At 46.7% G+C, this 26,229-nt stretch overlaps 1 protein-coding gene across 1 annotated transcript in view; it reads left to right on the forward strand.

Moving 5' to 3' along the window:
- LOC132086444 (uncharacterized) overlaps positions 1–26,229 on the forward strand; it is a 69,577-nt gene that overhangs the window by 16,804 nt on the left and 26,544 nt on the right. The window contains exons 3-5 of the mRNA XM_059492128.1: positions 13,766–13,897; positions 15,509–15,640; positions 17,302–17,433. Coding sequence (XP_059348111.1) covers positions 13,766–13,897; positions 15,509–15,640; positions 17,302–17,433 — 396 coding nt within the window. The remainder of the gene's footprint in view (positions 1–13,765; positions 13,898–15,508; positions 15,641–17,301; positions 17,434–26,229) is intronic.

Raw genomic sequence — 26,229 nt, forward strand, 5'->3', positions numbered from 1 at the left:
AGCTAAAATTACTGGCTCTTCATTACAATTTATTGAAACAACAGAAGGAAGGATTGGAAGTCCAAAAATTTTGTTGCTGGCTTTGCCTAGAATCAAAAAATCTTGTCTGTGTTGAAAAAGATTGACAATTCCAGCAGGAATGCTTTCATAACAAAAATAATTTAAAAGATTAATCAACTTTGTGAAGGCCAATTCAAACTTTGTACCTGAGAGTATTGAGCTGGGACCATTTGAGGGATGGTTGACTGAAGGATAAATGACTGAGGTACCAATGCCATTTGACTGGGTAGTTGACTGTAAGGAGGGACCACTACTTGTGTCAAAGCGCTCTTTTTTGAGTTTAACGACAAAGCTTTGCCATGTATGTCAAATTGAGAATGACTGTGCTTAGTAAGATGCTTCCCTTTCCCACATCAAGGGCAAATAGAAGGCTGTTTAGGTTGGATTGTTGTTGTAGGGCAATCCCTTTTCATGTGTCCTGTTTACCACAAACAAAGCAACCAGACTTTTTATCAGAGTCCAACTGTACAATACCAACAGATTTTGCAAAAATTTTTGTTTGTGCTTCAAGGGCCTTTTCAGGCTTTTCCATTTTTTGTTCCAAATTTTCTCCCAAAGCCTTTCCCAGATAATCTTCTGCAGTGGTCAGGCTAGACAGACGTCCTGGCTAGACGGCCAGCAACTGCTAGCAGCACGGGGGGCACTTAACCCGATAGCAAGGCTTTGGATCAGCGCCTCAGGCAATCGCCCAGCGTTATAGCTGGCGACGTTGCCAGGTGCAGGACAAGGCTGACTAAGAGCTGCAGCCAGCAGAATAAGAGGGCGGACTCCAACTGCGGTGAATCTGAGCTTTAGTGAAACCCAAGCAAACCAGCAGAACAAGAAGGGCGAGATTACAGAAGTTTTTTAAAGGGTGAGGGGTACAAGGGTGGACTCAGTCTCTAGACCAATGAGGACACTGTGGGGAGTGGGATCCACGGGACTGACATGAGGAAAACACGGATAGGAACAATGTGAAGGAGGGGCCCTGGTCCCTGAGCTAATCATTCAGCTCTCCAGCTGGAAGCTTCTAGTAATAAAGGAGGGAGTGAAGAGTGACTGGCAGGGCGCCGGGGAGGGGTTGAGGAAGGATACATTTGGTTACTAAGACAACCAGGGTGGAGTTGAGGTAACTGACAATAACTGGGAGGAAAGGAGAAGTTGGGGCAGAAGCTTTACAAAACAGGGGGAAACAGAACAATCCAGCATAACACAACACAACAATCTCCCAGTGTTTTTCCTACCTTTTCTTGAGATTCTGCAATCTGCTTTTCAAAAGCGTTGACTTGCACATTAGCAAGATGTTTTGGAGAGGTGAGCTTACTGCAAGCTGTTAGCATCTGTGTTACAGTTGGAGGCTGATCACATAAAGTTACAATATTTTTTTTACATTCTTCCTATAAATTCTTTGATATAATGGTGAGAAAGAGTTTCGTATTGTGGATTTACATCATTACGACCATATCTTACAGGTAAGGCAACGAGTTGTTTATTTGAATCCACATTTTTTCTGAATTTTGAATAAAATTAGACCAATTAGGTAGTTGCAATGGAGGGTTTACCACTGATTTAGACTGTGTTTTGTTTTTCCCTTTCATTACTCCTGTATCTGGTCCAGAAGAACAGGTAGTGTTGTCACAGCAATCAGCTGTTCCAAGAACTCTGCCAGGAAGCTCCAGGTTCTTGGCAGTAGTGTTGCCCAGCAACAAATTTTCCCAGAAGCCCTGACAGGAAGGGCTGGGGAGGAGGGCTCCAAGTTCTTGGCGACAGGAAGAAAGCCAGAGGCTGCTAACCACGTCTGGATTTACTAAATTGGATCCTTTTAGATTCATACAAATCGGGCTGCTCTCCAGCTGCAGATCCTGAATTTGTATTTGTGACACTTTCCAATGGCCTGTGACAGGTACCACATGGTATGCCCACCCAAAGGGATACAGCTGGAAAACTCTCAGGTCCAAGCTGTGATCTCAGCATGCTTTCCCCCCCCCTCCCAGCAGCGAATGACACAGGCTTCAAGGCTTCTAAACAAACTATGTCTCCACAGCAACTTTCCTGAGCTCTCCCACCTCCATCACATCCACCTCTCTGGGCAGAGCCATCCCTGCCCTGCTCAAGCCCTGGCTGCCCCCGCCACCTCTGTCCTCTCCCCTGCCCGCTCCCCTGCAGGCAGAGCCAAATCCGAAGCCCACCCACCCGCTGTAACCGGAGGCTGGGGAGCCAAAAGTGATGAAAATCCCAGAAGAGTGTTGGCAGAGGAATCTATATGAAAAGAGTCCTCAGAGCTCCAAAGCAACCTGCCAGCCTGAGCCCGATCCGAGGGGATGATTTCCTGGGAAGGGCAAACAGTGACAGAGGTGACCCTGCAGCCCCTCGGCCAGGCAGAGCGGATCCAGATTTCCCCTTGGCAGACCCCGCCTGCACAACTTCTGAACAAGATCCAGTCTCATCTTGTTCGGAAGAGGTGCAGGGCACAGGAACAGCAGCTCTTGCTTTGCTAGGCTTCCCCAAATTCTCATCTCTGGGACCTGTTCAATTCCCAGCCTCCCCAGAACACCTCCCCTGACCCCCCAAATTCTGAGAATGCAACAAAAGTTCTGAACCCTTTCCTGGGAATTCTGGGGGTGGATGATTTTGCCATGGAGTGGGAGGATGCCTGGTCGCAGCATCAGCAACTCAGGGAATCCCGGAAAAAACAGAGGACACGACCGAAGCTGGAAGCTGATCTGATTCCTCCTTCCCGGGTTTCAGGGTGCTGTCCACACTGCCTGGAGAAACCCCAGACATGCCAGGAGAAGGGAAGGAACCCCGAACAAAACCCGAGATCCCCCCCAGAGGAGGACGAAGGCCCAGCACCACTCGGAATTAAAGTCTCAGAACCAGGTGCTCTGTTTTGTTGTTGGAGAAAGTCTCTGTTACGATCATTCTGTTTAAAGCTCTCCATTAAAGCTCTGGAGACAGGCATAAGTTTGACCAAAGTCTCTTCCTTTTTGAGAGAGAATAGATTGTAAATTTTCCACTTGATGTAGTCCCAGAAATCAAAGGTAAAAGCAGACTTCAAGTCTGTATTTTGAGTATTCACTTTTACCCAAATTAGTAAGTCTTTTAGTTCATGTTTGGAGATGTCTGAATGTCCTTTATCCTAAAATTGTCTCAAGTCGGTAAAAGACGCCCCATTCTGGTTTAGAGAGATGGTTTCCCATCTTGTTACCCAGGAGCCCCCAAAGTTGCTACTTATAACTGACAGGGGTATCAGCTACAGACAACGAAGGGGACGATCCATTCCTCCTTTTAACAGCCTGGGCCTCTGGCAATGGCACTGTCCATGGCCTTCTTTTTATTTTTATGTTCCTCTAGTCTAGAAATACTTCTCACTGAGGAGCAGCTTTCCCAAAACCCTCTGATTTTAGGGATTCCCACAATATACTACATAATATATATTTTAATATATATACTGTAATAAATAGAATATATAAAATACATTCTTGATCTTTTTCTAAGCCAGCAGGCCTTTGCAGCAAGTTCTGAGCCAATGTGTGGCTCTGCTGCCAGCCCAAATCTGCACTTCCCTTGCCCAGCTTGAGTGCAGGTGGGGCATGTGCTGGGCATGGCTGGAGATTTTCATGGCCAAAATCTTCCAGCATTTACATCTGCCCATGGCTTTGGGTGGCACAAATTACAAGACATCCTGTGAGAGTCAGTCTGAATTTTCCCTCATCTGCCTCATGATTGTCATTGTGGGTACCACTGAAGAAAAGACCGCCCTGTCTAGAATCTCTGGCTCTGAAGGAGAAAGTCACACGCCAAAGGTCCTGAGACCTGAAAGCTCAGTGTTATTGTTTTCACAGATGTGTTTGCTGTATGCTATACTGAGAAGAAGAAGGGGCACAGTGCCTCATTTGCAACAATGGCTTTGGAAACTGTCCCACCTCTCAGCCTGGCTGGACTTCTCCTGAGTTTCAGGTGGTCTCCCACAGAAGACCCTCACCTGTCACATCACGCACCATGACAGACAGACTGAGAGTAAGAAGCCTCTTCATCAAGGACTGAGACATGAAACCCCCATGTGAAAAGGCCCCTCTCCTCCTTCCAAGGACTGAGACTGAGACCCCCAGCCTGGGGGAGATGTGTGGGGGGAGGCAAGCTGGCCAAAGTGAGATGTTTGCCTGCAGGTTGTGGCCACTGGACCCAGAAAACAATGGTTCTTGCCTGCTGCCTAGTTTGGACTCTGTGTAGCCCCCTTTCCATTCTTCCCCTCTGAAGACCTTTGTTTTGGTTGTGAAATTCATTCTCCCTTCCCCCAACAAAAAAGAGTATAATTGGGGTGCAAATGAACTGTGCCTTTGAGATCTCCCCAGCGTAACAGGCAGACCCTCGAATGGACTGGACCAAAGGACTTCGTCTCTACGTTAGTAGCTATATCCCCTCTCTCTCTCTGTCTTCCCTCTCTCTCTGTATCTTTTTCTCTCCCTTAATCCCTCTATCGCATTTTTGCTGTGGTTATTTCAATAAAACTGCATTTAATTTGATTATCACTGCAAACCCCCTTGTACCATGTCGGTTTTTGCATGCTGAGATCACTCCTAGGAAACATCAGGTCATCTGTTCACTAGGATGGATCCTGACACAACCATCTCAGTTGACAAATGGCATTTCTTACAAATTGCTACACCAGCACTGACAACATAGAACAGATCTCAGTTAAAGTTAAAAAAAGTAATTTATTTAATTGTTACACCACAGTATTTAAAAAACATACAATAAAAACTTCTGGTAGCAAAAATTAATTTATTGCAAACTTCTACAAACACTCACTATACACAGAGATCAAGGGAAAATTAACAACTTAATTTCTTGCATATTCTGACAAGCATACAGCCCATATAGAAATACAAAAAATATCAGTATCTCTCTCTAATACCACGTACTCAACAAATAGAATTACACCACTATACAACTCCATACATATTTAAATTGAACTGAATACATATACAACTACCACAATATATAGATATGAATATAGATTAAATGTTACCTATTACATTCAAGAAACAGATACATAAAACAGATCTATCTATAAATAGACAAACAGCACTACCAATCTAAATATGTGTACAGCAGCAACAGTACAAATATACAGCTATACAACTGGATATATATGTAAAAATAATATATATAGAAATTGATCAATATACATCTAAAAATATAAAACCTGACATATATACCAATACAAATACCAATATAACTGTTTAAAAAGACATATATCAAAAACTACATCAATACAAATAGATACCTACACAACCATATAAATATGGAAATCTAAACACAGATATTACAATACACATAAAGAACACATACACACAAATATGTGACTGCAAACCTGTATGTATGCAGGTATCTATATGTACATATATAGACAGAACATTCATAAAGCTAATGCCATATGTACAGAAATATGCCTGTACAAATACCAGGCTACATATGTACATATCCATATAATAATCCCTGTCCATGTGCAAGTCCGTGTATCTTTAAACAGAGCTCCAAGCAGAGGGATCCCAGCTGCCCCATCTTCAAAGCCTCTCCCTCGGGCTCCTCCTCCCGTGCAGAGCAGCTCTCCTGGACAGCGACAGCAGATGGGGCATCCGGCAAGCAAAGGGAACACTGAGTGAGTAAGGGGACGTTTCCCTTGGCAGCAGCTGCACTTCCATCAGGGAAGAGGAAATGTCAGAGCCTCCCCAGGAGGGTGGGAAAGAGAAAGCAGCCGAGCGGGCCAGGCTGTGGTGAGCGCAGTCGCAGCGGGACTGTCCCGCAGCCCCGGCAGCCCGGCAGAGCCGGCACAGCTCCCGGGCCCTGCGGGCACAGCTGCCTTGCCCAAGGACAGCCCCTGTGCCAGCCGGGAGAGCTGCGCTGAGCGGCCCCAGCACGGGCAGGGCCCGCTCCTGCCCGCCGGGCAGTGCCCACGGCCACAGCCCAGGGCAGCCTCAGCCCCAGCCTGCCTCCCCGGGCCTGTGGCCTCAGCCGGGCTCTCTGCAGGCTGGCAGCAGCAGGTCCCCGTTCACTGCTCTTGCACTGGCCTTCAGCTCCTCCCTGCTGCCTCCCGTCAGTCTCCGGCTGTCCTCAAGGTTTTTCCTTGCAGTTGTGGCAAAAGTGAAGGCTCTGGAATTGCTTCCAAGCACAGCTGCAGTCCCTGCTGTGCTCCCTGCTGGCCCCCTCCATCTTCTCAGCCCCGCCATGCTCTCGGTGAAGCCCCAGCCCCCTTCAGTTTCTTCAGCCCCTCACAGTCCTCTCACCCTCCTCAGTCCCTTCTGAGCCATCCCGTCCCCTGAGACCCGCCAGCCCTCAGCCTATGTCACTTCCCTGTCACCTCAGTGCCACCATAGGCCTCGGCTGCCCCACAGCCCTCAGCCCCAGCAGCAGCTCAGGGTCAGCGTCCCTTCGGCGCCACCGCCCCCTCAGCCCCCTCAGCCCCCTCTGTCTCACCGTCCTTCAGCAGCTCCTCAGGGGACAGTGCCTGGGGCCAGCGGCAGCTCCCACCGCTCCAGGGACAGCCGGGGCTGGAAGCGCTGCTCCGCCCGGCCCGGCCGCCAGCTCGGACCCAGCAAAGGGACAGGGGACACAGGGGGCACTGGGGGAAAAGCAAGAGGTGAAATAGGCAGCCGAAGGGGGAAAGAGGTAAAAATGCAGCCTAGGCTTACACAGATCAATCTATGCATCTAAACTTCCACATACCTCTAACTAAATAACTATGCACATTTCTAAATCTATATCTAAGCATTTAAATGTAGGCATCTAAATGTAGGCATCTGAATGTAGGTATCTAAATGTAGACATCTAAATGTAACTCTATAAATATATAAATATAAATCTCAAAATCTAGAAATGTAACTACTTCTGTCCCATCTATAACAATATACATCAATTTTCCTGTATAGATGTATGTATATGCACATATAAACATACCTCTACAAATCTATAAATGTAACTATATGGGTATAGAAATAGAATTATGGAAATGTATAAATCTGTGTATACTAGAAGGGATTCCAACTGCCTGATAGTCAAAGGCTCTCCCTCTGATCCTTCTTCCCACACAGGGCAGCCCTCCTGGCAAGGCAGATCAGCTGGAAATCTGGGAAGCAAAGGGAACACTGGGTCAATATTGGCCTCTGTGCATCATTTGTCCCTTTTGAAGTAACTGTCCTTCTATCAAAGACTGTAAAAGATGGCCAGAAAGGCAGACTCTCACTTGGTAATTTGAAGCCTGCTCTTCAAATAGCCAGACTCCTTCCAAGTGTTCAAAACTTCTGAAGTTTTGAAGTATCCCAATACACTGAAAGCCCTCGCAGTGCAAAGGGTCCCCATGAGAGCTTGAAACACAGACAGACCCAGCTGCCACAAAGAAGCCCAGCCTGGTTCTTTCTCTGTGCTGAAAGAGAGACCTCAGTCCTCACTGAAATGGCTGAAGCTGAAGGTGCTGGGAGCTGAGTTATGAACTAGCACCGTTCTCTGCCATCTACAACCTGCTCTCTGCAGTGAGCCACAGCTCCTCCAAAACAACCACCAGCTCTGGGATGAACAGCTCCGTGGCAAATGACCAGGTAATATTGACTTTGGCATTTATGTATTAGTTTATGCATGTTGTTAGTGATTATAAGTATGTAGAAATAGCATCAGTTAGAACTCCTTTTAGCTGCTTGTTAAAGTAATAGAATCTATATTAAGTGTGCACTGCATTGCCTATAGAAATAGTAGTGTAATTAATATAATATCTATGGATCACTTATGGAAACAATTGTGTGATGAGTGTATTGTGTTACAGAGCTTAGCAAAACATAAGGGGGAAAAAAAAAGGTTGTGTGTAACTAAAAACAGTGTAAGGCCATCCACTGACCAGCCTGTCCAAGTGATAAGATAGCCCTAACACCAACCACAGCGCCAGAGGACAACTAGAGAATACCATGTTAAATTTAAGGAAGACATACTAAACCCTTATCAGAGGAAGGGAAACAGCAGGAAGGAGACACAAGAAGAAATAAAATACATTGACCTGACACACAGGATGTCATGCAATAAGCCAGAGTGTAGGAGACAGCCATGGAGAATTCAACCCTGGAATGCCTCACCCTCACCTCACCTGAACCCTTGGATTTTCCCTCAATAAACCCTGCTGGATCTGCCATGCAAAGAGTCCTCTTGTCACTCTGGTGAGGCTTTGATTTCACCATCCGGGCTCAGGCCTCTGGAGGGCTGGGGGAGTTGTCAAGGCAGCCCAAGGTGGAGATGCTCTTGGGGCTTCAGGCACACCGACAGCACCTGCCTGGGGAAGCTACTCTGGCCACCCGCAACAGAGTGTGACGTCAAAAAAAGGAGTTCCCAAAACATCAGAAATTTCCCAAGAATGTTTGAATACTGCATAACACACATAAATATGCTGGCATCTCAGCAATGTAACAGTATAATGATAACACTGTCTCTATACACCAGGTGTTCTTTGGCTGTTGGCCAGGAGCACCCCAGTGCTGCAAATATTGTCTTTTTTTATCCTATTAGTATTAAACTTTTAAAAATTCTAACCAGAATTGTGTTTTTCAGAGCTGGGAGGGAAAGAGCTCCCTACCAGGCCTGCAGGCTGCACCAGTTTTGCTCAAGAATGCAGATCCAAAATGCTCTCTGTCTCCTTTAGTTCTCTCTAATTTAAAGGGGTAATTTCAGTTTTTCCTTGAGGTACTGGATTTGTGACTAATGATTTCCTTGGCTCCAGAGCTTCTGCTGCTTGTGTTTTTATGTATCTCACTACACCTATCAGCACAGTGGCACTACATGGATTTAATGCTTGGAGACAAAAAGCTCAGACTTCTACACTGACCTTTTGCTGGACTTTTCCTCTCTTGCTTCAAGAGTCACTCAGGGTTGCCTCCAGAGCACTGACATCCTGTAGCAAACTTATCCATGGACATCAGCACCAAACTGGGACACCCGGCTTGGTGACACAACTGCCACAAGGTCAGGTTTATTCCCTGCTCTCTTGCCCCAGCAGAGGACTCAGTGTCAGAGCCTCTGGAGAAGCGTGGAGGGCAGGGCTCAGGCAGGTTGTGCCCGTGCAGGATTTGAACTCAAGGCACCAGGAAGCACCAAGCCTGTAGACAGGAACTCAACTCTTCTCATCTCCCTTCTTGCCAGAGGCAGGCTCAGAGCAGCCATCTCACCCCTCTCTAAACCAGTGGGGGCTCTGTCCCTACCAAGCTCCTCGGGCTCCTGGGAATTGTTCCTGCAGCTCTCGGTGCCAGGCAAAGCTCCCTCTGCTGCAGCTCTGCCCACAGGCTCCCCTCCTGAAGACTCAGGGGCAACAGTATTATTGGCCTTGAAAGAGAAACAGAAAGGGAGAAACCCTTCTCACCACTTACACAAAACACCTGGTCCAACAACTCCATGGCTCACAGTTCATAATCTCTTGTTCCTAACAACTCTGGGCCACAAAGGCATTCAACAGTCAAAAAGATTTGACTTCTCAAACACAGTCCAAAAGCTGTCAAAGCTGACAGTGTTGAGCATGGGGGTGACACTGAAAACATGGAATGGCTGCTAAGGAGGAGTCCTGCCAGCTCCTGGCACAGGGATGTGCCCCTTCCTCCACAGCCCTGAGCACAGCAGTCTCATCGAGGCTGCAGCTTGGCAGGGACAGCATGGGAACACACATCTCTTCCCACAGAGATGCCCAGGAGCGAGGGGAAAGAGCTCTGCAACATGGACAGCAAGACTGGCCAGTTTGCCCAGCTGAGGATTTCCCAGATGGAAACTGGACTGCAGGCAGCAGCTTACTGAGAGGACAAGAAAGCTGCAGCTGCCGCCCAGCCCCAGCCACGGCTCTGGGAGCACCCACACGCACGGCAGGGCTCACACAGCAGCAGCAGCTGCAGCCCAGCCCTTGCTTTGCCTTGGCCTTCCCACCCAAAAGAGGCACAGCCCACATCTGCTGCTGCAACAGAGGCACCTCTGGCATGCCCCTTCCTGCCTGGGACACTGGGCCTTCAGTGCCACTTCTCCAAACACTCTTCTCTTCTTTCCCATCAAACAAAGCCTCTTAGAACCTACAAAGCTTCCACTTCCTCACCACAAATGCCCCTGCATCAGGGGTTCTTCCCAGGAAAAGGAGCACCCAAACTTGGCCAACACAGGCTCACGCCTTTTCATCCTTACTCAGTGGGGATGACTTTATCCTTTCCTCTTCTTCAGAAAATTTTCCTTTACCAAGTAAATCCTTCCCTGTCCATTCACAGCTGAACTTGAAGCCTTCTCAGCCATGCAACAACATTCACAAGCTCTCAGTCCAGCCACTTTCTTCCCTGTCGAATGCAGTTACCTGAACAGAGGGAGAAAACATCTTCTCCAGTGTCTCAAGCACCATGTCCAGGACATCACAGTCCAGGAGCAGGAAATGTGGAGGAATGAGTGCAGTTTCTAAAAAGAATCTCAGTGCTTCTTCTCCCCCCCCTTGGAACAAGTCTTAAAGGTGCAAAACTTATTATTCAGCAAAACCAGAACAGAAGACTGGGGATACAAGCATGATATAGTCAAGCCAGGACACCCTTGAAAGAGAAACAATGTATTGGTCAATCGGTGGGCAGTCAAGCTTTGAAAGGGGAGCAGTGCATAATGGAGCCCTTGGTGGCAGGGAGTCGGTATGCTGAGCCATCATGGCCTCATCTCACACACCGGCCATGTGTGGGCCGATGCTGTAACTGGGAAAATTCCACTCCTGACAGAAGATACAGGGCCTGGTTCTGGGGTGGAGGGGTGAGAAGGATGAGATGCACAGCGTTTTGATCCAGGGCATGTCCTGGAAGTGCACTGCCTACCTGCCCCTGGTGCTGAGGACCATGCTCCATCTCCTTCTCCTGCTCAGCAGATTTTGGGAATCCAGGGGTTGGTATGTATTACTTGCTTTGCAGGCCCAATTGTGGCTTAGGTTCTTTTGTGCATGGGTCTCCTCCTGAACCCGTGACAGTGACCATCAAGGAGCTACAGAACACTCCTGCTCTGATGTCAATAAATTCTGAGAAGTAATTGAAATGTGTGTGATAAATTGGGGTAATGTTTAGCCTGTGAGTTTCCGCAAAATGTTGTATATGTCTTAATTCCATGGATACAAAGTAGTAAGTGAGATTGCTGGTGTGAAGTGCATATGTCAGAGAAGTGATTCCCTATGCACCAAGTACTAAAATACAGTAATGCCTCCTTTCTAACCCTGAGCTGGCAGCAGGGATCGGGCCCTGCTTGATAAATTTCATTTTGGCAACTTCTGTTAGCAGGTAAGAAATGTCAAAATGAAACTTTTTCACCTTATGTTTTCCTCTGGTGGACCTTTTTGGGAGCCAAGGTGTCCTGGGTGTGTGCAGAGCAGAGCAGCCCCAGAAAGCCCTTGGCTTGCCCACCAGTTGTCATGCCTTGTTCCAGGTGTGCCCAGCTCTGGCAGGAGAAAGAGCCCGCAGCGCAGTGGGCACCGTGGCCTGCCCAGCCAGGGCTCTCTGGCACAGAGCAGCAGCAGCAGCAGCACCGTTCAACCCGCTCCTGCCTTGGCTTCCCCTGGCACACAGAAGCCTCTGGAAATCAGCACCACCAGTCACGTTCCCAGCCTGGAGCAGCTCCTGCATGCAGGCAGATGCTGCCAGTTTGACTGCTTCCAAAGAGGAATAAAGGCAGAGATGTACATGCACCAGAGCCCTGGGCATGTCCAATAAATGTGCAAATATGCGGGGAGATTTTTAGGAATGATTTCAGCTGTTATGCCAGCAGTGGCTTCTCTCCTGGTTCTGTGCAATGCTGTGGGCCATTTTCTTGGTCTGGTTTTCTTTGCTTGGGTCCCATCTGAGTGCTCAATTGGGGTCCAGGCTGTAGGTGCTTTGTGCAGTCTTGGAGTTGCTCTTGGATCCCTTGAACAACAGGGTTTGGCCCATGACGGGAATTTGTGCTGCTTTTTGACAGAGGAGAACTTTGCAGAATATTTTTGTTTGCTGTAGTGAAGGTTGGTTATTGCTTGGCATAAATTCACAGAGAAACATAGAACATTGCTTTGTGATGTCAGGGCATGGTTTCCATGTCATCATAGTGACATCAGAAGGTTGCCTTGGTGCACAGAAGGCCTGAGTGTCAGAGCAGCTGTAGGTCTTGCTGAGAGCAGGCACATCCTGCTGGTTAAGGCATTTGTTGGGGGTAGCTGTGCACTGACGAGAACCGTTTTTTTACAACTGTGTGAGCACAGCCAGCACACTTTTAGACCAGTGCCACAGGGATGGAGGATCTCAGGGCTGCAGTTTTTGGGGCTTACGCGCTTTATTATTCTGCCTATTATCTGACTCACCTGGCACGTAAGTAGAGGTTTTCCCTGGGTGTAACCTAACCTGGCTTTTGTATGTCTTCCTGCTCTTTCTTAGTGACTGAGTATCTGATTTTGAAACAGAAAGAGCATTAGAATGACACTGGTTTGGTAAAGGTCCTTTCAAGTCGTTCAGCTAAAAAGGGAGCGTCTGTAGCCACAGTGGCAGCATTTGCCAGGGAACCTGCAGGGCTTCTGTTCCCTCCACAGGAGAGTTTGTGGCAGCAGAGTCTGTCATTTCCTCAGTTTACTGGGATAGCAAGACACCTTTGGAAATGTAGAATGGGAGACCTTCTTGGAGGGCCTCCTAAAACTCTGCAGTTGTTCCCAGAATTCAGGGAAAGTTTCTTTCTTTCTAAATTTTCTCCTGAAAGGATTTGACTGTCTAACTAAATCGTGATCTTCCATTTGCCAGGAAACGCAAACTCCAAAACACTGTGTGTCTGCTGCAGAACCCCTGCTGCTGCTGTGCTGTTTCACAACAGAACTGCCACAGCTCAGGGGGATTTTGGGGAAGCTTTCCTGGGCAACTGTTTCCCACAAGAGAATAATGAAAAGTAGTGCATGCAACTGATTATTTTTTTTTAAAGTACCTGAGGGAGAGGATAAAAAAAGCTGCTTGATGTGTTTGGTAGAACAGGAGCATTGAGTGTTAAAGATGAATTTGCATTTTCTTGATCATATTTGTATTCATTTACTGGCAAAACTGGCCAAAGCGTAGGCAGAAGCAAGAATATTGTCCTGATCTTTTGCTGGCTGTGTGAATGAAACGTGTCTTTTGGAGGGATTTTGTGAAACGGGAAGTCATCTGTTTGGGTTGACTTGTTCTTTGGAATTCAGCACCCGAAGCAGTTTTCTCACAGCATCTTGTTCATTTTCTCTCCCACTACAGGTCACCTGAGGCGTGTATTCATCGGTTTTGATCATGAGGTGAGTGAGAAAGGGAGATTCCATGTTCCTGGTGTTGAAGAATTGGAGACCCAGCAGTGAGTTTGGCCACTAGCAGTAGAGTGTAGAAGGCCAGTTGGAAAGCCAGAAAAAATCCAATTTGATCAGAAACAAGGTCATCACTTCCAAATTCTCACTTTTCCATTTCAGAATTTTGAAGAAATAGAAGCACTGTTTTACCAATAGAACATTGCCACCTGATAATAGGCAGGGTGAAGTACTTAAATAAGAGCAATTTGCAGTGCATTTGAATAAGGATATTATAATTCTGTCATTGCGACTTAAAATGACACTGCTATAAAAGTTCTGGATCTCTCCTTAAAAGATGTGGTGGTAAATATGAAAAGAAATGAGGTTCTGAATGATAGGTGATGGCCTGTCCCTCATGCTCCTCTCTTGCCGCAGCTGACAGAACCAACAGCCGTCTCTCCCCTGGCTTCTGCAGCTCCTGGAGAAGAAACCAAAGAACAACAAATTGAGGTGGAGGAGCGCCTGCTGCCATCATTGATCACACCAGAGCCTGGATATCCTGGACCTGTAAGTGCCATTTGTGGGTTGTGCTGTCTTTAGTGCAGGGAAGAGGTGCAAGTTTCATACCAGCCAGTGCTTCCTGTTGCTGGCTGAGTGTGCTGAGTGCTGGAGTGCTGCCAGGAGCTAGGGATTTCCTGCAGGCAGCATCAGCAGAACTTGGCCTTTGACGTGTGATGTTGAGGCCCCAAAGGGCTGGTGCCTGTGGGAGAGCATCTGGCTGGTTGGCTCAGGGAAGCTCTGCCTCTGGTCTTCAGCAGTGCTATCGCCGAGTGAGCACATGGTAGTGCTGGAGGTCACAGGGCGTTCTTTGTTGGACTTCCATTTTTGGAATGGTGTGTTTGGTTTGTGAAACCAGTCTGCAGCTTTTTTGCATAATTCTTCAGTTCTACAAAGGCGTTTGGGCCAGGTGTCTTTAGGTTTTCACAAGCTGCAAGAAGATGGTTTTGTGGTCCATGAAGCTATAGGGGTTCATTACTGCCCCGTCTGGCCAAAGAAAGAAAGTGAGTAGTTATGATGCTTCCGGGTGAGGCAAAAAGCAGAAAAGGGCAAGTTTATGTTGCTACATTGAGTGATGAAGTCTGCCCCTTTGGCACATGCCTTGCAGATTGGACTGGGGGAGAAGCTTTAAGTTCTTGACTACCATCTTGTGTTGCTCAGAAAATAAAGGCATCTAGAAATGGTGGATGCTGTATTTGAAGTGAAATGAGGACCTCTGTGGCTGCGGAGCAACTTGGGTACAAAGGTCCCAGGGGTGCGGTAGAAGATCAGCTGAAGAAGAGCCAACCTGGGACCAGGTGTCCAAGAAGGCCAAGGGCATGGTGGCCTGTGTCAGCAGCAGTGGGGCAGCAGGAGCAGGGCAGTGAGCGTGGCCCTGTGCTGGGGAGCACTGCGGCCACAGCTGGAGTGCTGTGTGCACTTGTGGGCCCCTGGGAAGCAGAAAGTCATGGAGAGGCTGCAGTGTGTGCACAGAAGGACAGGGGATCTGGGCAAGGGTGTGGAGCACAAGGCCAGTGAGGAGGTGCTGATGGAGCTCTAGTATGGACAATGGGAGGCATAGGAGGATCTTTCAGGCAGTCTTCCATCAATCCCCGCATGGGCCATTTCCCTACTAAACATGCTGTCACTGAATCCAAGTGCTTTAGACACTAAAGTGGGGGATTCTTTCACCTTGCTTGCTTGCTAGGAGTGGCTTGCCATGATCATTTTTTTCTTATCTAGTAAGAAAAGGTGCTTCTGCTCAAAAGTTCCTGCCCTTTTTAAGCCCAGGATGGGATTCTAATCCAGTTTTTGTTTTCCACTTCTGCAACAGCAGTAGCAAAGGTGTTGCTGTCGCTTTCCTGCTTTTCCATTTCAGTGCTTTCAGGAAGTTGAAGCTGTGTTTTACAGAGATAGTGTTGCATGCTGATAGCAGCCAGGGAGCAATAACAACCTTGTATCCATCCACACTTCTTTTTAGGTGGACCATTTTATTTTATTTTATTCCGTAGGGCTTAGAATCCTGATGTTGCTATGAAATGTTCTGATTTCTCTTTAGAAGATGTAGTGGAAGAACTGAAAAGAAATGAGGTTCTGAATGATAGGTGACAGCCTGTGCCTCATGCTTCTCCCTTGCCACAGCTGACAGAACCAACAGCCATCTCTCCCCTGGCTCCAACTTCTCCTGAAGAAGAAGCCGAAGAGGAGCAAATTGAGAGGGATGAACGCCAGACTCCATCAGTTGTCACACCAGAGCCTGGATATCCTGAGCCTGTAAGTGCCACCTGTGGCTGGTGCTGTCTTTACTGCAAGGCAGAGGTGCAAGTTTCAGAGCCACCAGCACTTCCTGTTACTGGCTGAGGATGCTGAGTGCTGGAGTGCTGCCAGGAGCTCGGGATTTCCTGCAGGCTGTGACAGCAGAACTTGGCCTTTGACCTGTGATGTTGAGGCCCCAAAGGGCTGGTGCCTGTGGGAGAGCATCTGGCTGCTTGGCTCAGGGAAACTCTGTCTCTGGGCCTCTGCAGCGCTATGGCCGAGGCAGCACGGGGTACTCCTGGAGGTCACGGGACTTTTTATATGTTTTCCATTTTTTGGAATGGTGTCTTTTTCTTGTGAAACTGGTCTCTAATTTTTTTGAATTATTCTTGAGGTCTACCAAGTCTATTGGGCCAAGTGCCTTTTGGCTTTTTCAAGCTGCAAGGACATGGTTCTGTTGTCCATGAAGTTGTGGGGGGACATTCTTATCCCTTGTTGCCAAAAAACGAAGGTGAGCAGTTATGAAACGTCCTTGTGACGCAAGAAAACAGAAATGGCAAGTTTGTGTTGCTGCATTGAGTGATGAAGTCTGCAGCTTTGGCAATTTCCATGGAGCCTGGAGTGGGTGTGTAGCTGCAATTCCTTGACTGCTGTGTTGTGTTCTGTGTGCTCAGAACAAGAAGGCCATCTACAAATCGTGGATATTGTATTGGAAGTCAAATGATCAAATCTGTGGCGGGAGAGCTGCGTGGTCCAAAGGCCCCAGTGGTGCGGTAGAAGATCAGCTGAAGAAGAGCCAGCCTGGGACCAGGTGTACAAGAAGGCCAAGGGCTTCTTGAAGGCCTGTGTCAGCAGCAGTGGGGCAGCAGGAGCAGGGCAGTGAGCATGGCCCTGTGCTGGGCAGCACTGCAGCCACAGCTGGAGTGCTGTGTGCACTTGTGGGCCCCTGGGAAGCAGAAAGTCATGGAGAGGCTGCAGTGTGTGCACAGAAGGACAGGGGATCTGGGCAAGGGTGTGGAGCACAAGGCCAGTGAGGAGGTGCTGAGGGAGCTCTAGTATGGACAATGAGGGGGTCGTGAGGGAACTTCGGGCAGACTTCCATCAATGCCTACACGACAGTGCTCACCACAAGGGCTGTTTCCCTACTAAACATGCCCCCCACTGAATCCAAGTGCTTTAGACAGGGGAGTGTGTGACACTTCCATCTTGTGGCTGGATGCCTTGCTGGCTTGCTGGCTTCTTGGATCACTCGGAGTGGATTCCATGTTCATTTCCGCCTTCTCCAGCAAGCAAAGATGCTTCTGCACAATGTCTCCTGCACTTTTGCCGCACTGGATGCATTGTGGTCCAGTTTGAGTTTTCCATGTCTGCAGCAGCAGTAGCAAAGGCGTTGCTGTCGCTTTCCTGTTTTTCCATTTCAGAGCTTTCAAGAAGTTAATGCTGTGTTTTACAGAGGCCGCGTTGCTTGCTGATAGCAACCAGGGAGAAATATCAACCTTATATTCATGTAGAGTTCTGTTGAATTGGTCCATTATAATTAGGTTGGTGGGAGTTGGAATCCCTATGTCGCTAAGAAATGTTCTGATTTCTCCTTATAAGATACAGTGGAAGATCTGAAAAGAAATGAGGTTCTGAATGATAGGTGATGGCCTGTGCCTCATGCTTCTCTCTTGCAACAGCTGACAGAACCAACAGCCGTCTCTCCCCTGGCTCCAGCTTCCCCTGAAGAAGAAGCCGAAGAGGAGCAAATTGAGAGGGATGAACTCCAGACTCCATCAGTGGTCACACCAGAGACTGGATATCGTGATTCTGTAAGTGCCACCTGTGGCTGGTGCTGTCTTTAGTGCAAGGCAGAGGTGCAAGTTTCAGAGCAGCCAGTGCTTCCTGTTGCTGGCTGAGGATGCTGAGTGCTGGAGTGCTGCCAGGAGCTAGAGATTTCCTTCAGGCAGCGACAGCAGAACTTGGCCTTTGACCTGTGATGTTGAGGCCCCAAAGGGCTGGTGCCCCTGGGAGGGCAGCTGGCTGCTTGGCTCAGGGAAGCTCTGTCTCTGGGCCTCTGCGGCACTGTGGCCAAAGGCGCATGTATTAGTGCTGGAGGTCACGGGACTTTCATTGTTTGATTTCCAGTTTTGGAATGGTGTCTTTTCCTTTTGAAATTGGTCTGCAGTTTTCTTTAATTATTGTTGAGGTCTACCAAGTGTTTTAGTCCAGGTGTCTTTTGTCTTTTGACAAGGTGCAAGAAGATGTTTCTGTTGTCCATGAAGCTGTGGGGGGACATTCTTATCCCATGTGGCCAAAGAAAGAAAGTGAGCTATTATGAAGCCTCCTTGTGATGCAAGAAACCAGAAGCAGCAAGTTTGTGTTGTTGCATTGAGTGATGAAGTCTGCAGCTTTGGCAATTTCCATGGAGCCTGGAGTGGGTGTGTAGCTGCAATTCCTTGACTGCGGTGTTGTGTTGCTCAGAACAAGAAGGCCATCTAGAAATCGTGGATTCTGAATTTGAAGTCAACTTGGCAAATTTGTGGCTGGGGCGACGGGTGGGTTAAATGGACGCAAGGGTGTGGTAGAAAGCAGCTGAAGAAGAGCCAGCCTGGGACCAGGTGTCCAAGAAGGCCAAGGGCTTCTTGAAGGCCTGTGTCAGCCGCAGAGGGGCAGCAGGAGCAGGGCAGTGAGCGTGGTGTTTTGCGGAGAAAAGAAGAAACCTCACAACTTTATAAAAGTTGTAAAGCCCGATATGTTTATTTTACGATACGCGCCGGACGCAAGTCCCCCAACAAGGCATGCGTACCTCTGAAGACCTCAGGTCGCCTTTTATCCCCCTCCCAAATGCATATGCATACAGTTTCACAATAAGTTCATACATATTCATTCCGCGTGACATTTAGCACTAGTTCTTCTTTATCAGAGGAATTCCTAGGTCTGGGGCAGATCGACCTTGCGGTAATTTCTGTTTTTCTTTCTCTGTCTCCTTGCTGTCTCGGCATGCGGCCTTTTCTTCAGCTTTGGCCCCACAGACCTCTCACCTCTTCCAGGCACTTCACCTAATTCAGAATGGATCCCCACTTCGTCTCATTCCCCCCTTTCCTAGGAAATAAGTAAATTCTTTTACTTAAGGAAAACCTCCGCGACGATAAGTGTCTTTTAATGCTTCACCATGCACGTTTGACAAAGATGTTAGTACAGCTATTCGTTGTAGCATCCTACAGTTCCAAATTAACAATGTAATAGATAGTCCTAAACTTATCCCAACTAATATTAGTAAAACTACAATGGGGTGACACAACTTATTAAAGATTCCATTCGCAGTTGGTGACCACCCAAAGATCACATCCCACCAGTGATGATCTATATTCTGTTTTATTCTTTGTAGAACCCTGGTTATCTCCTTTGTATCGTGTTGGACAGTAATTAAGGTTTTCTTTCCACTTTCTTGGATTTCCTTCAGGATTTCCAATAAGTCTTGGTGCTCAATTAATTGTTTCACTAATGTAAGGTTCATCCCAATAGGGGTAGGTGGTAGTCTGTGGTACATTGTGTAATTAGCTTTAATCAGCTGGTGGGATGTCACTGGGGCCAAGTACGAAAAATCACACCCGATAATCTTAACAAAATTACAAATACAGAAGTTAGAGTGATTTTTACTAGACAGAATAACATCATTGCTATCAATATTTACTGCAGCACAGGCAGTCCTCAAACACACACACCCTTTTCCAGTGTATACGAGCACAGTTTTCTGGTGAGTGACTGGATGGACTTCAAAGTGACAAATACTCTGCTCAGTGTCTAAACACACATCTTGAGCATTAATAGTATTGCTTTCACAAATGAATCCCATCTGTTCTCTAGCAGTGCAGGATTCTAAGTTTACTGTCTGCCACTTCCCATTCATCTTTCGTGCCCACACTCCATGTCCTAGAGCAATGATGGGATGGATAACAAAAACAGTGGCATTATGTATGGTAAGCACAAAGGCAGTTGCCACATTAGAAACAGGATCATAGGTGAAATTCACCATAGTCCGCCAGGTTTGAAACTTCCTTTCAACATCAATTGCATTATCTCACACAATTTCTTAAATTTCAGCTGGAAAATTACCTTCACCCCTTTCCCATATGATCAGAGATGCTGTTGCTTGTATCCATAACTGTGCTTGTATACAACTGAAAGCTAAAGACACATTATCTTGAACTATACTAAGTGCTTCTACTATCAACTTGTGGTCTTGGTCCCCGGCCTTTTCATACTTCCTTACTTTGGCAGTACTTTTGAAATCTGTCACTGGCTAGTTCCTAATGCCAATAGAGATTACTATAAAGGCTGCTTCAATTTTGTTAGGCTACCTGATGCAGTGGCCAGTTTATGCACCAGTATTTCTGAATCAATTCCATTTAAAACTCCTAATCTTGTCCCTAATATGCCAGTTAGATGTTTGTTATGGGGAACAGGAACCGCTTTCTGTTTATGACCATCCCTCCCTGCCAGAGGGATGTGCTGGGCTCACACTGCAAATTCAGACACACTTCACAAGTGTATCTGACAGAGGTTTAGGTCATATTTGAGGCAGATGTTTGTTCTGAAATGTAGAGACCTCAGGAATCTCCTTCCCCCTCCAGAGCACCTGATTTCCCAGATGTGTGGCAAGCAGGAATGTCTCTCTTGGTCTACGAAACTTCACCCACCTTGCCCCTAGCTTCAGGTCCAAGCCTCAAGTAAATAATGAAGGGGAAGTCTGAGAGAAGAGCCTAAATTCATTGCAGTGCCTCAGAAGAAACTGGGATCAGGTTTCTGCTACTTGAAACACTCAGCACAAAAGTGATGCTCAAAATCCTACAGCCTGCTGCTGAGCTCTGAGGGGGAGTCTCTCTCTACCTCTTTTAAGCAGAATCCAACCGCCTCAGACTGGGACAATCACTGATCCAAATCTCAGTAGGAAAAGGGATAGCTATAAATAAAGAAAATCACCTTCCTTGCTTGGGTTAATTTACCACCTGCAGTTCAGCACCCTTTACCAGTCATTGCCTGAGTGTTCAGCCAACCGGCTTGGAAAATGACCTAAGGAAACTGATTTCTTGGTGTTCCTGGTTTTAGGCACCAGGAGAGCTGGCTCCTTCCTTTCTTGTTCTGCTCCTGAGATATGCCTGTTTTAGTTTGAACTAGTATGGGGTGTATAAGGCCCTGCTGTGGTAAAAAGTACAGTGTCCAGCCCTCAAAGGGAGTTTTTAGGAAGGAGGAGCAGGCTGGTTGGATTTTTGAGATGTTAATTTGCATTATCAACGCCACACATTTGAGAGACCATTCTGGATTGAATAATAGCTGTTGTTCAGTCACATCCACTTTGAATTCAAATGAAAGTCTGATATTAATTCGAGCTCAAAGGCAGGTCACTTCTACAGGCTGTATCAAGGTGAAATTACACCAACAGTCTGATTCACTTAGGTTATCACAGACTTCCTGGTGTTCATATACACCAGGAGAGGTTCAGACACTAATTACATCTGGTCTCTCATAAGCTACCCTATTGATGACCTGGCACCCTACTTTGATTTCTTCTCCTCTGATTCCTTGAAGAGTCCACAGTTCCTGTTCTTGCCATTCTTGCTCCTCACATATCTGATTCTCGTGGATGACTACAGTAGATATGTTTAAATCTTTTATCTCAGAAGGTTTTCCTATGATCCAGTATACTGATTAAATGCCAGGGACCAAGGCCATTTAGCATTACTTTGAACAGAGGTACTCTCAAGTTCTGAAACTTCAGTTATGATTACACACAATACAATTCTACAAACTAAAATATGAGCTACTCCCGACCGCAATATACTCATTTTGCCCGAGTAAGTTTTAATCTCAGTTCATTGTCTCCTGGCGTCACTCCTTAAGGGGTTTCTGGGCCTTCTTCACCCGAGAGTGATGAATCCAGGCATTCTGCTCCTTGATTTTGATTGCAGTGAAGGTGGTGAGAAGTACTCGCAGTGGTCTCTCCCACTGTGGTTCCGAAGTCTTCTCTGTAAGAGACTTAACATATACATCATCCCCAGGCTATCTAACTCCCTGCTCCGAGTTCCAGCCACATGTTTCTCAATTACTCTGAGCTGTTTGCTTAATGCCATCATGTAGGTGGACATTCTGGACATTCCCTTTGTATTCTATATGGTCTTCTGTAAGGCATTCCAAAAGGACTCAGCATTTCTTTAGCTCAAGGTTTAGTTTGAATTTGCAATAGTGCTAGTGGAAGAGCTTGGGCCAGGGTAGATTAACTTCTTGCCCCAGTCTTATGATTTGCTGCTTAATCAAATGATTCATTCTCTTCACCTGGCCGCTTGATTGGGGGTGGTATGGGGTGTGAAGCTCCTGATCTATGCCCAGATGGCTACTAATCTGTTGCACTATTTTGGAAATGAAATGTGATTCTTTATCTGAGGATATCGTGGCTGGAACTCTGAAGCATGGTATTATTCCTTATAAAAATAATCTGGTCACCTCTTGAGCTTTGACAGTTCTGGTGGGGAATGTTTCTGGCCACCCTGAAAATGTATCTATCAATACCAGTAAATACTGATACCCCCCCTTTCCTTGGGAGTTCTTAAAAGTTAATTTGCCACTGCTGTACAGGCCCATGGCCTCTCCCGATCTGACCGAGTTTTGGCCGGGGGTCTATTTTGGGGTTAGTCTGGAGGCAAAGATCACATTGTCGGCTTACCTGAGTGATAGTGGCATATAAATTCCTGACAACGATGCAACGATTGTTTCAATCAGATTTGTGTAATGCACTCTGTATCACTCGCAGCCTTGGTCATTTCGAAAAAGGAGCCACACTCTATAAAAGGCTTCTAAGTAGTTAGGCCCTAGTGTGTTTTCTAGTGCCCTTCCTTCACTAGTAACCACGAAAATGGGAAGGGATTCCTAGCTCTCTTTCAATGGCAGCCCACCCCTTGCAGTTGTACGTCTCTTTTGGTTAGTATTATTGTATTATGGCTTACCTTCGAGGAAAATCTGTACCTCACCCTTTGCTGCTTTCTTTGCCTCTCCATCCGCCAGCTCATTTCTTTCCTCCAATTTTAAGCTCACTCTCTAGTGTGCCTTAATATGCCTTTTCAGGTAGCTGAACTGCTTCCAGCAGCTGGATTGTCTCTTCTTTCCCTGTGAGGTCAGCAGTCCCCTCTCTTTCCAGATGGCTCCATGTGCATGTATGACTCCAAATGCATTCCTTGGGTCTGTGTAGATGGTTATTCTCCTCCCTTTTGCCCTTTCCAGGGCATGGGTCAGGGCAATTATCTCAGCCTTCTGCGCAGAGGTCCCTGTTGGTAAGGGTCCAGACTCTATTACCTCTCTGCAGGTGGTCACTGTGAACTTTGCAATGTTGCTTTCCTGTTAGTGAACCAGGTCTCTGCATAGTCCGGAGGAGTGTCCCTTAAGCCTGGGCGGCAGGAGTAGGTAGCTTCGGTGGTCTCTAGGCAACTATGGTGTCCACTGAGAAAAGAAGATCTGGAAGTTTCAAAGCTGGAGCCGACATGAGGGCACTCTCTGTAGCTGGCGAAAGGCCCGTGTGGTGTCTTTTGTCCACTGGAGATCTCAGTTTCCATTGGCAATAAGAGCATAGAGGGGTCTGGCGAACAGTCCATAATTATAAACCCACAGCTGGCACCACCCTGCCATGCCTAAGAAGGTTCGGAGCTCCTTCGTTGTCTGGGGTTTCAGGGTTTGGCATATGGCTTCCCCGCCTTAAAGTCTGCTGCTCAGCACTCACTTCTTACCCCAGGTAGATTACCTTCTGTTTCACTACCTGTGCCTTTTCTTTGAGACTCTGCGTCCTTGGAGTCCTAGGAAATTCAAAAGGCTTGCTGTCCAGGCTTCTCTTGCTTCCCTCATCCGAGTGGCTACTAGAAGATCGTCCACATACTGCAACAGCCTCCTTTCCTCTTGTGGATCTTCCCGGGACTCTGGGTCTTTGCAAGCTGTTCTCCAATCGGAGTGGGGAATCTTGAAGCCTTCAGGCACATGGACTATGTGAGCTTGAGTTTGAATGCAAAAATTTCCTGGCTGGCTTCGTGGATAGGGAGGCAAAAGAAGGCATCTCTTAGGCCTAAAAGAGTGAACCAGGTTAGCTCAGGTGTTAAACAAGTTAGTAAGGTATATGGATTTGCTACCACAGGTATAAATTCTGTGTTATCTTATTGACAGCCCTTAATCCAGTACTATCAGTTATTGGGCTGATTCCTTCCTTATCTTCCTTTTGAGGGTACTACTCAGTTCTCACTAGTTGTGTTCTTTCCTTAAACTTGATGCTCATGGGGGAGCATCTTTCAGTCTCACTGGTACAGCAGAGGCCCATACCCTTGAAAACACTTGTTTACTTATTCTAATATCTCCTTACTAATGTCTCTCTTAATTTCAGTGTCTGTTAATGTTAAGCCAAACATCTTTATATCATTTGCCTCCAGAGTAACCTTTCTCATTTGAGAATGTTTAGCAAATTGAGCGAATTGTACAAAAGCTTTTAGGTACACATAGTACACATGTTACTTTAAAGGTTTGCACAAGTATGCCTTCTCAGACTGGCCAGTTGTTCATTCCCCACACTACAACATAAACATTCTCCACAGGTACTAAAGTTTTATTTAAAACTGAATATATGGCCCTTGTGTCGACAAAAATTCTTCCCTTTTGGGGAGGTCATCTTTACCCTTCCTCCCTTACCTTGGGAGGAGCCTTTAGCAAATCATATGTACTCATTTTGTGAACTGTGATTGCTTTGCATTTCAGCATGATGATCCTTGCCTGGTTTCATACGTTGCTATCTTATGCTGCATGCTGAACAACATGTTTGATTTGCTTTCTCTTTGCCTTGTTTTCCCTTTTCAAGAAATCTGGGTGATTTCTTAAAACACAAAGACATTTCAGCATACAAAACTCTATCCCATTTGTCCTCCTACTTTAAAACAGTACTAACAGAAATGAAGTATTATAAATCTTTTTATTTTCTGAGCTGCTCCTACTGGCAGCCTTCTCCCAGTGAGCCCCTCCCAAAAGGGGCTAATTTAGGAACCTCTTTGCTCTGGTCAGTTCTCATTATTTATTTCTCCTTGCCCTATCTCGCTTCCACTCAAACCTTTTAACAGACCTTCACAGTAGTTTCTCAGTTTTCCTCCTATACACACAGCTCTAGGTGGCAGGTATCAGATGTGGTTCCCACACACACAAGTTCTAAGACCTTAAGTTCTGAATCCGCTTGACCAGAAACCTCTAATTTACATGTGCCCTAACACTTATTAGAACAGCAAAACCAGTGTTTCTCATAAACACCGCACTGCAATAATAACTGCACATCCAGCTTTTGCTCACAGGCCAATCCCGTGTTCCCTGGGGAGATGGGGCAGCCAGAGCTGTCCCTGTGCCCAGGGGACAGCCACTGTCACCTCACACAGCATGCTAATCAAAAACGTGATATAGACACTATATTCTGATCAGACAAAATATCAGTCTTTTCTAGTTCTTTCCTTGCACAATCTAATTAAGCACTGTGCCTACTTACACTTGTTTTACTGCTTTGCAAAAAGGCTGTGCTAGTCACAGCCGAAACTCTGATATGCCTTCAGAAAGAAACAATTGCACCCACACCCCCCTTTATCTCAAATTCCCTAGAGCCAAGGCTTGAATTGCTGTGAGGGGGGGAATTCTTAGAATTCCTTTAACTCTATCGTAGTTAAGCATAAATCACTGTACTATAGTTCTCCTATGTAAAATGCCACTCTTGTTGCGACAAAATCTTAAAATCTCCACAAACACTACTATACAATGAAAATCAAATTACCACAATGCAGCGGAAGAAAATCACCACACAAAACCACTGGGAAAGGGCATATCTCTCAAAGTGCTCGCTTTTCTCAACACAACATAGCATACCATAATTCAGCATTTACTCACATCAATTTTCTTGGACACAATCAAAATAACATCATACAGTCTGCAGATCAAAATCAAACATCCAAGGCAAAGGAACTCTCTGAGCTCATACTCACGGTTAAAATGTACCAGATCTACACAAATCACTACATTTAAACACGATAAATACCATCACTGACATTCTTCTACTCGCTTCTCTGTGGGGCACTTCTGTCCCTGCCCCCGCAGCCTGTTGCAGCCGGCGCTTCAGGCCTCACTCGGCTGCTTCAAACACGGGTAGTACTGACCCCCCCGCACTGTAGATTTATTCTCTTTTATACACCATACACTTATACACTTGCACGATTAGAAACACAGTGCACCGACCACACAATGCACACATTAACCATACAGCAACACAGTGTCCGGACATCACACACACATACAAACAAAACACACACGGGCTCAACACTTCTGCTCTATCAGAACTATGAACCCCCAACACACATACACGGGTTCACCCGGCTCACCCCCAGAGCCACTAGCGGTCTGCTGTATCAGAACTATGAACCCCATCTCTAATACAGCTGCTCTATCAGCTGAACCCAGACGTCTCCGGGTGGTTTACTCCCTTGCTCTCCTTTCCCTCCCCCGGGGCCCCTCAGTACATACCGTATCTTCCTCCGCAGGCCAGCAGGTCCTTGTCTGTCCTGGCAGGTGGC

Source organism: Ammospiza nelsoni, chromosome Z (genome assembly GCF_027579445.1).
Source record: "Ammospiza nelsoni isolate bAmmNel1 chromosome Z, bAmmNel1.pri, whole genome shotgun sequence".
Classification (NCBI taxonomy): domain Eukaryota; kingdom Metazoa; phylum Chordata; class Aves; order Passeriformes; family Passerellidae; genus Ammospiza; species Ammospiza nelsoni.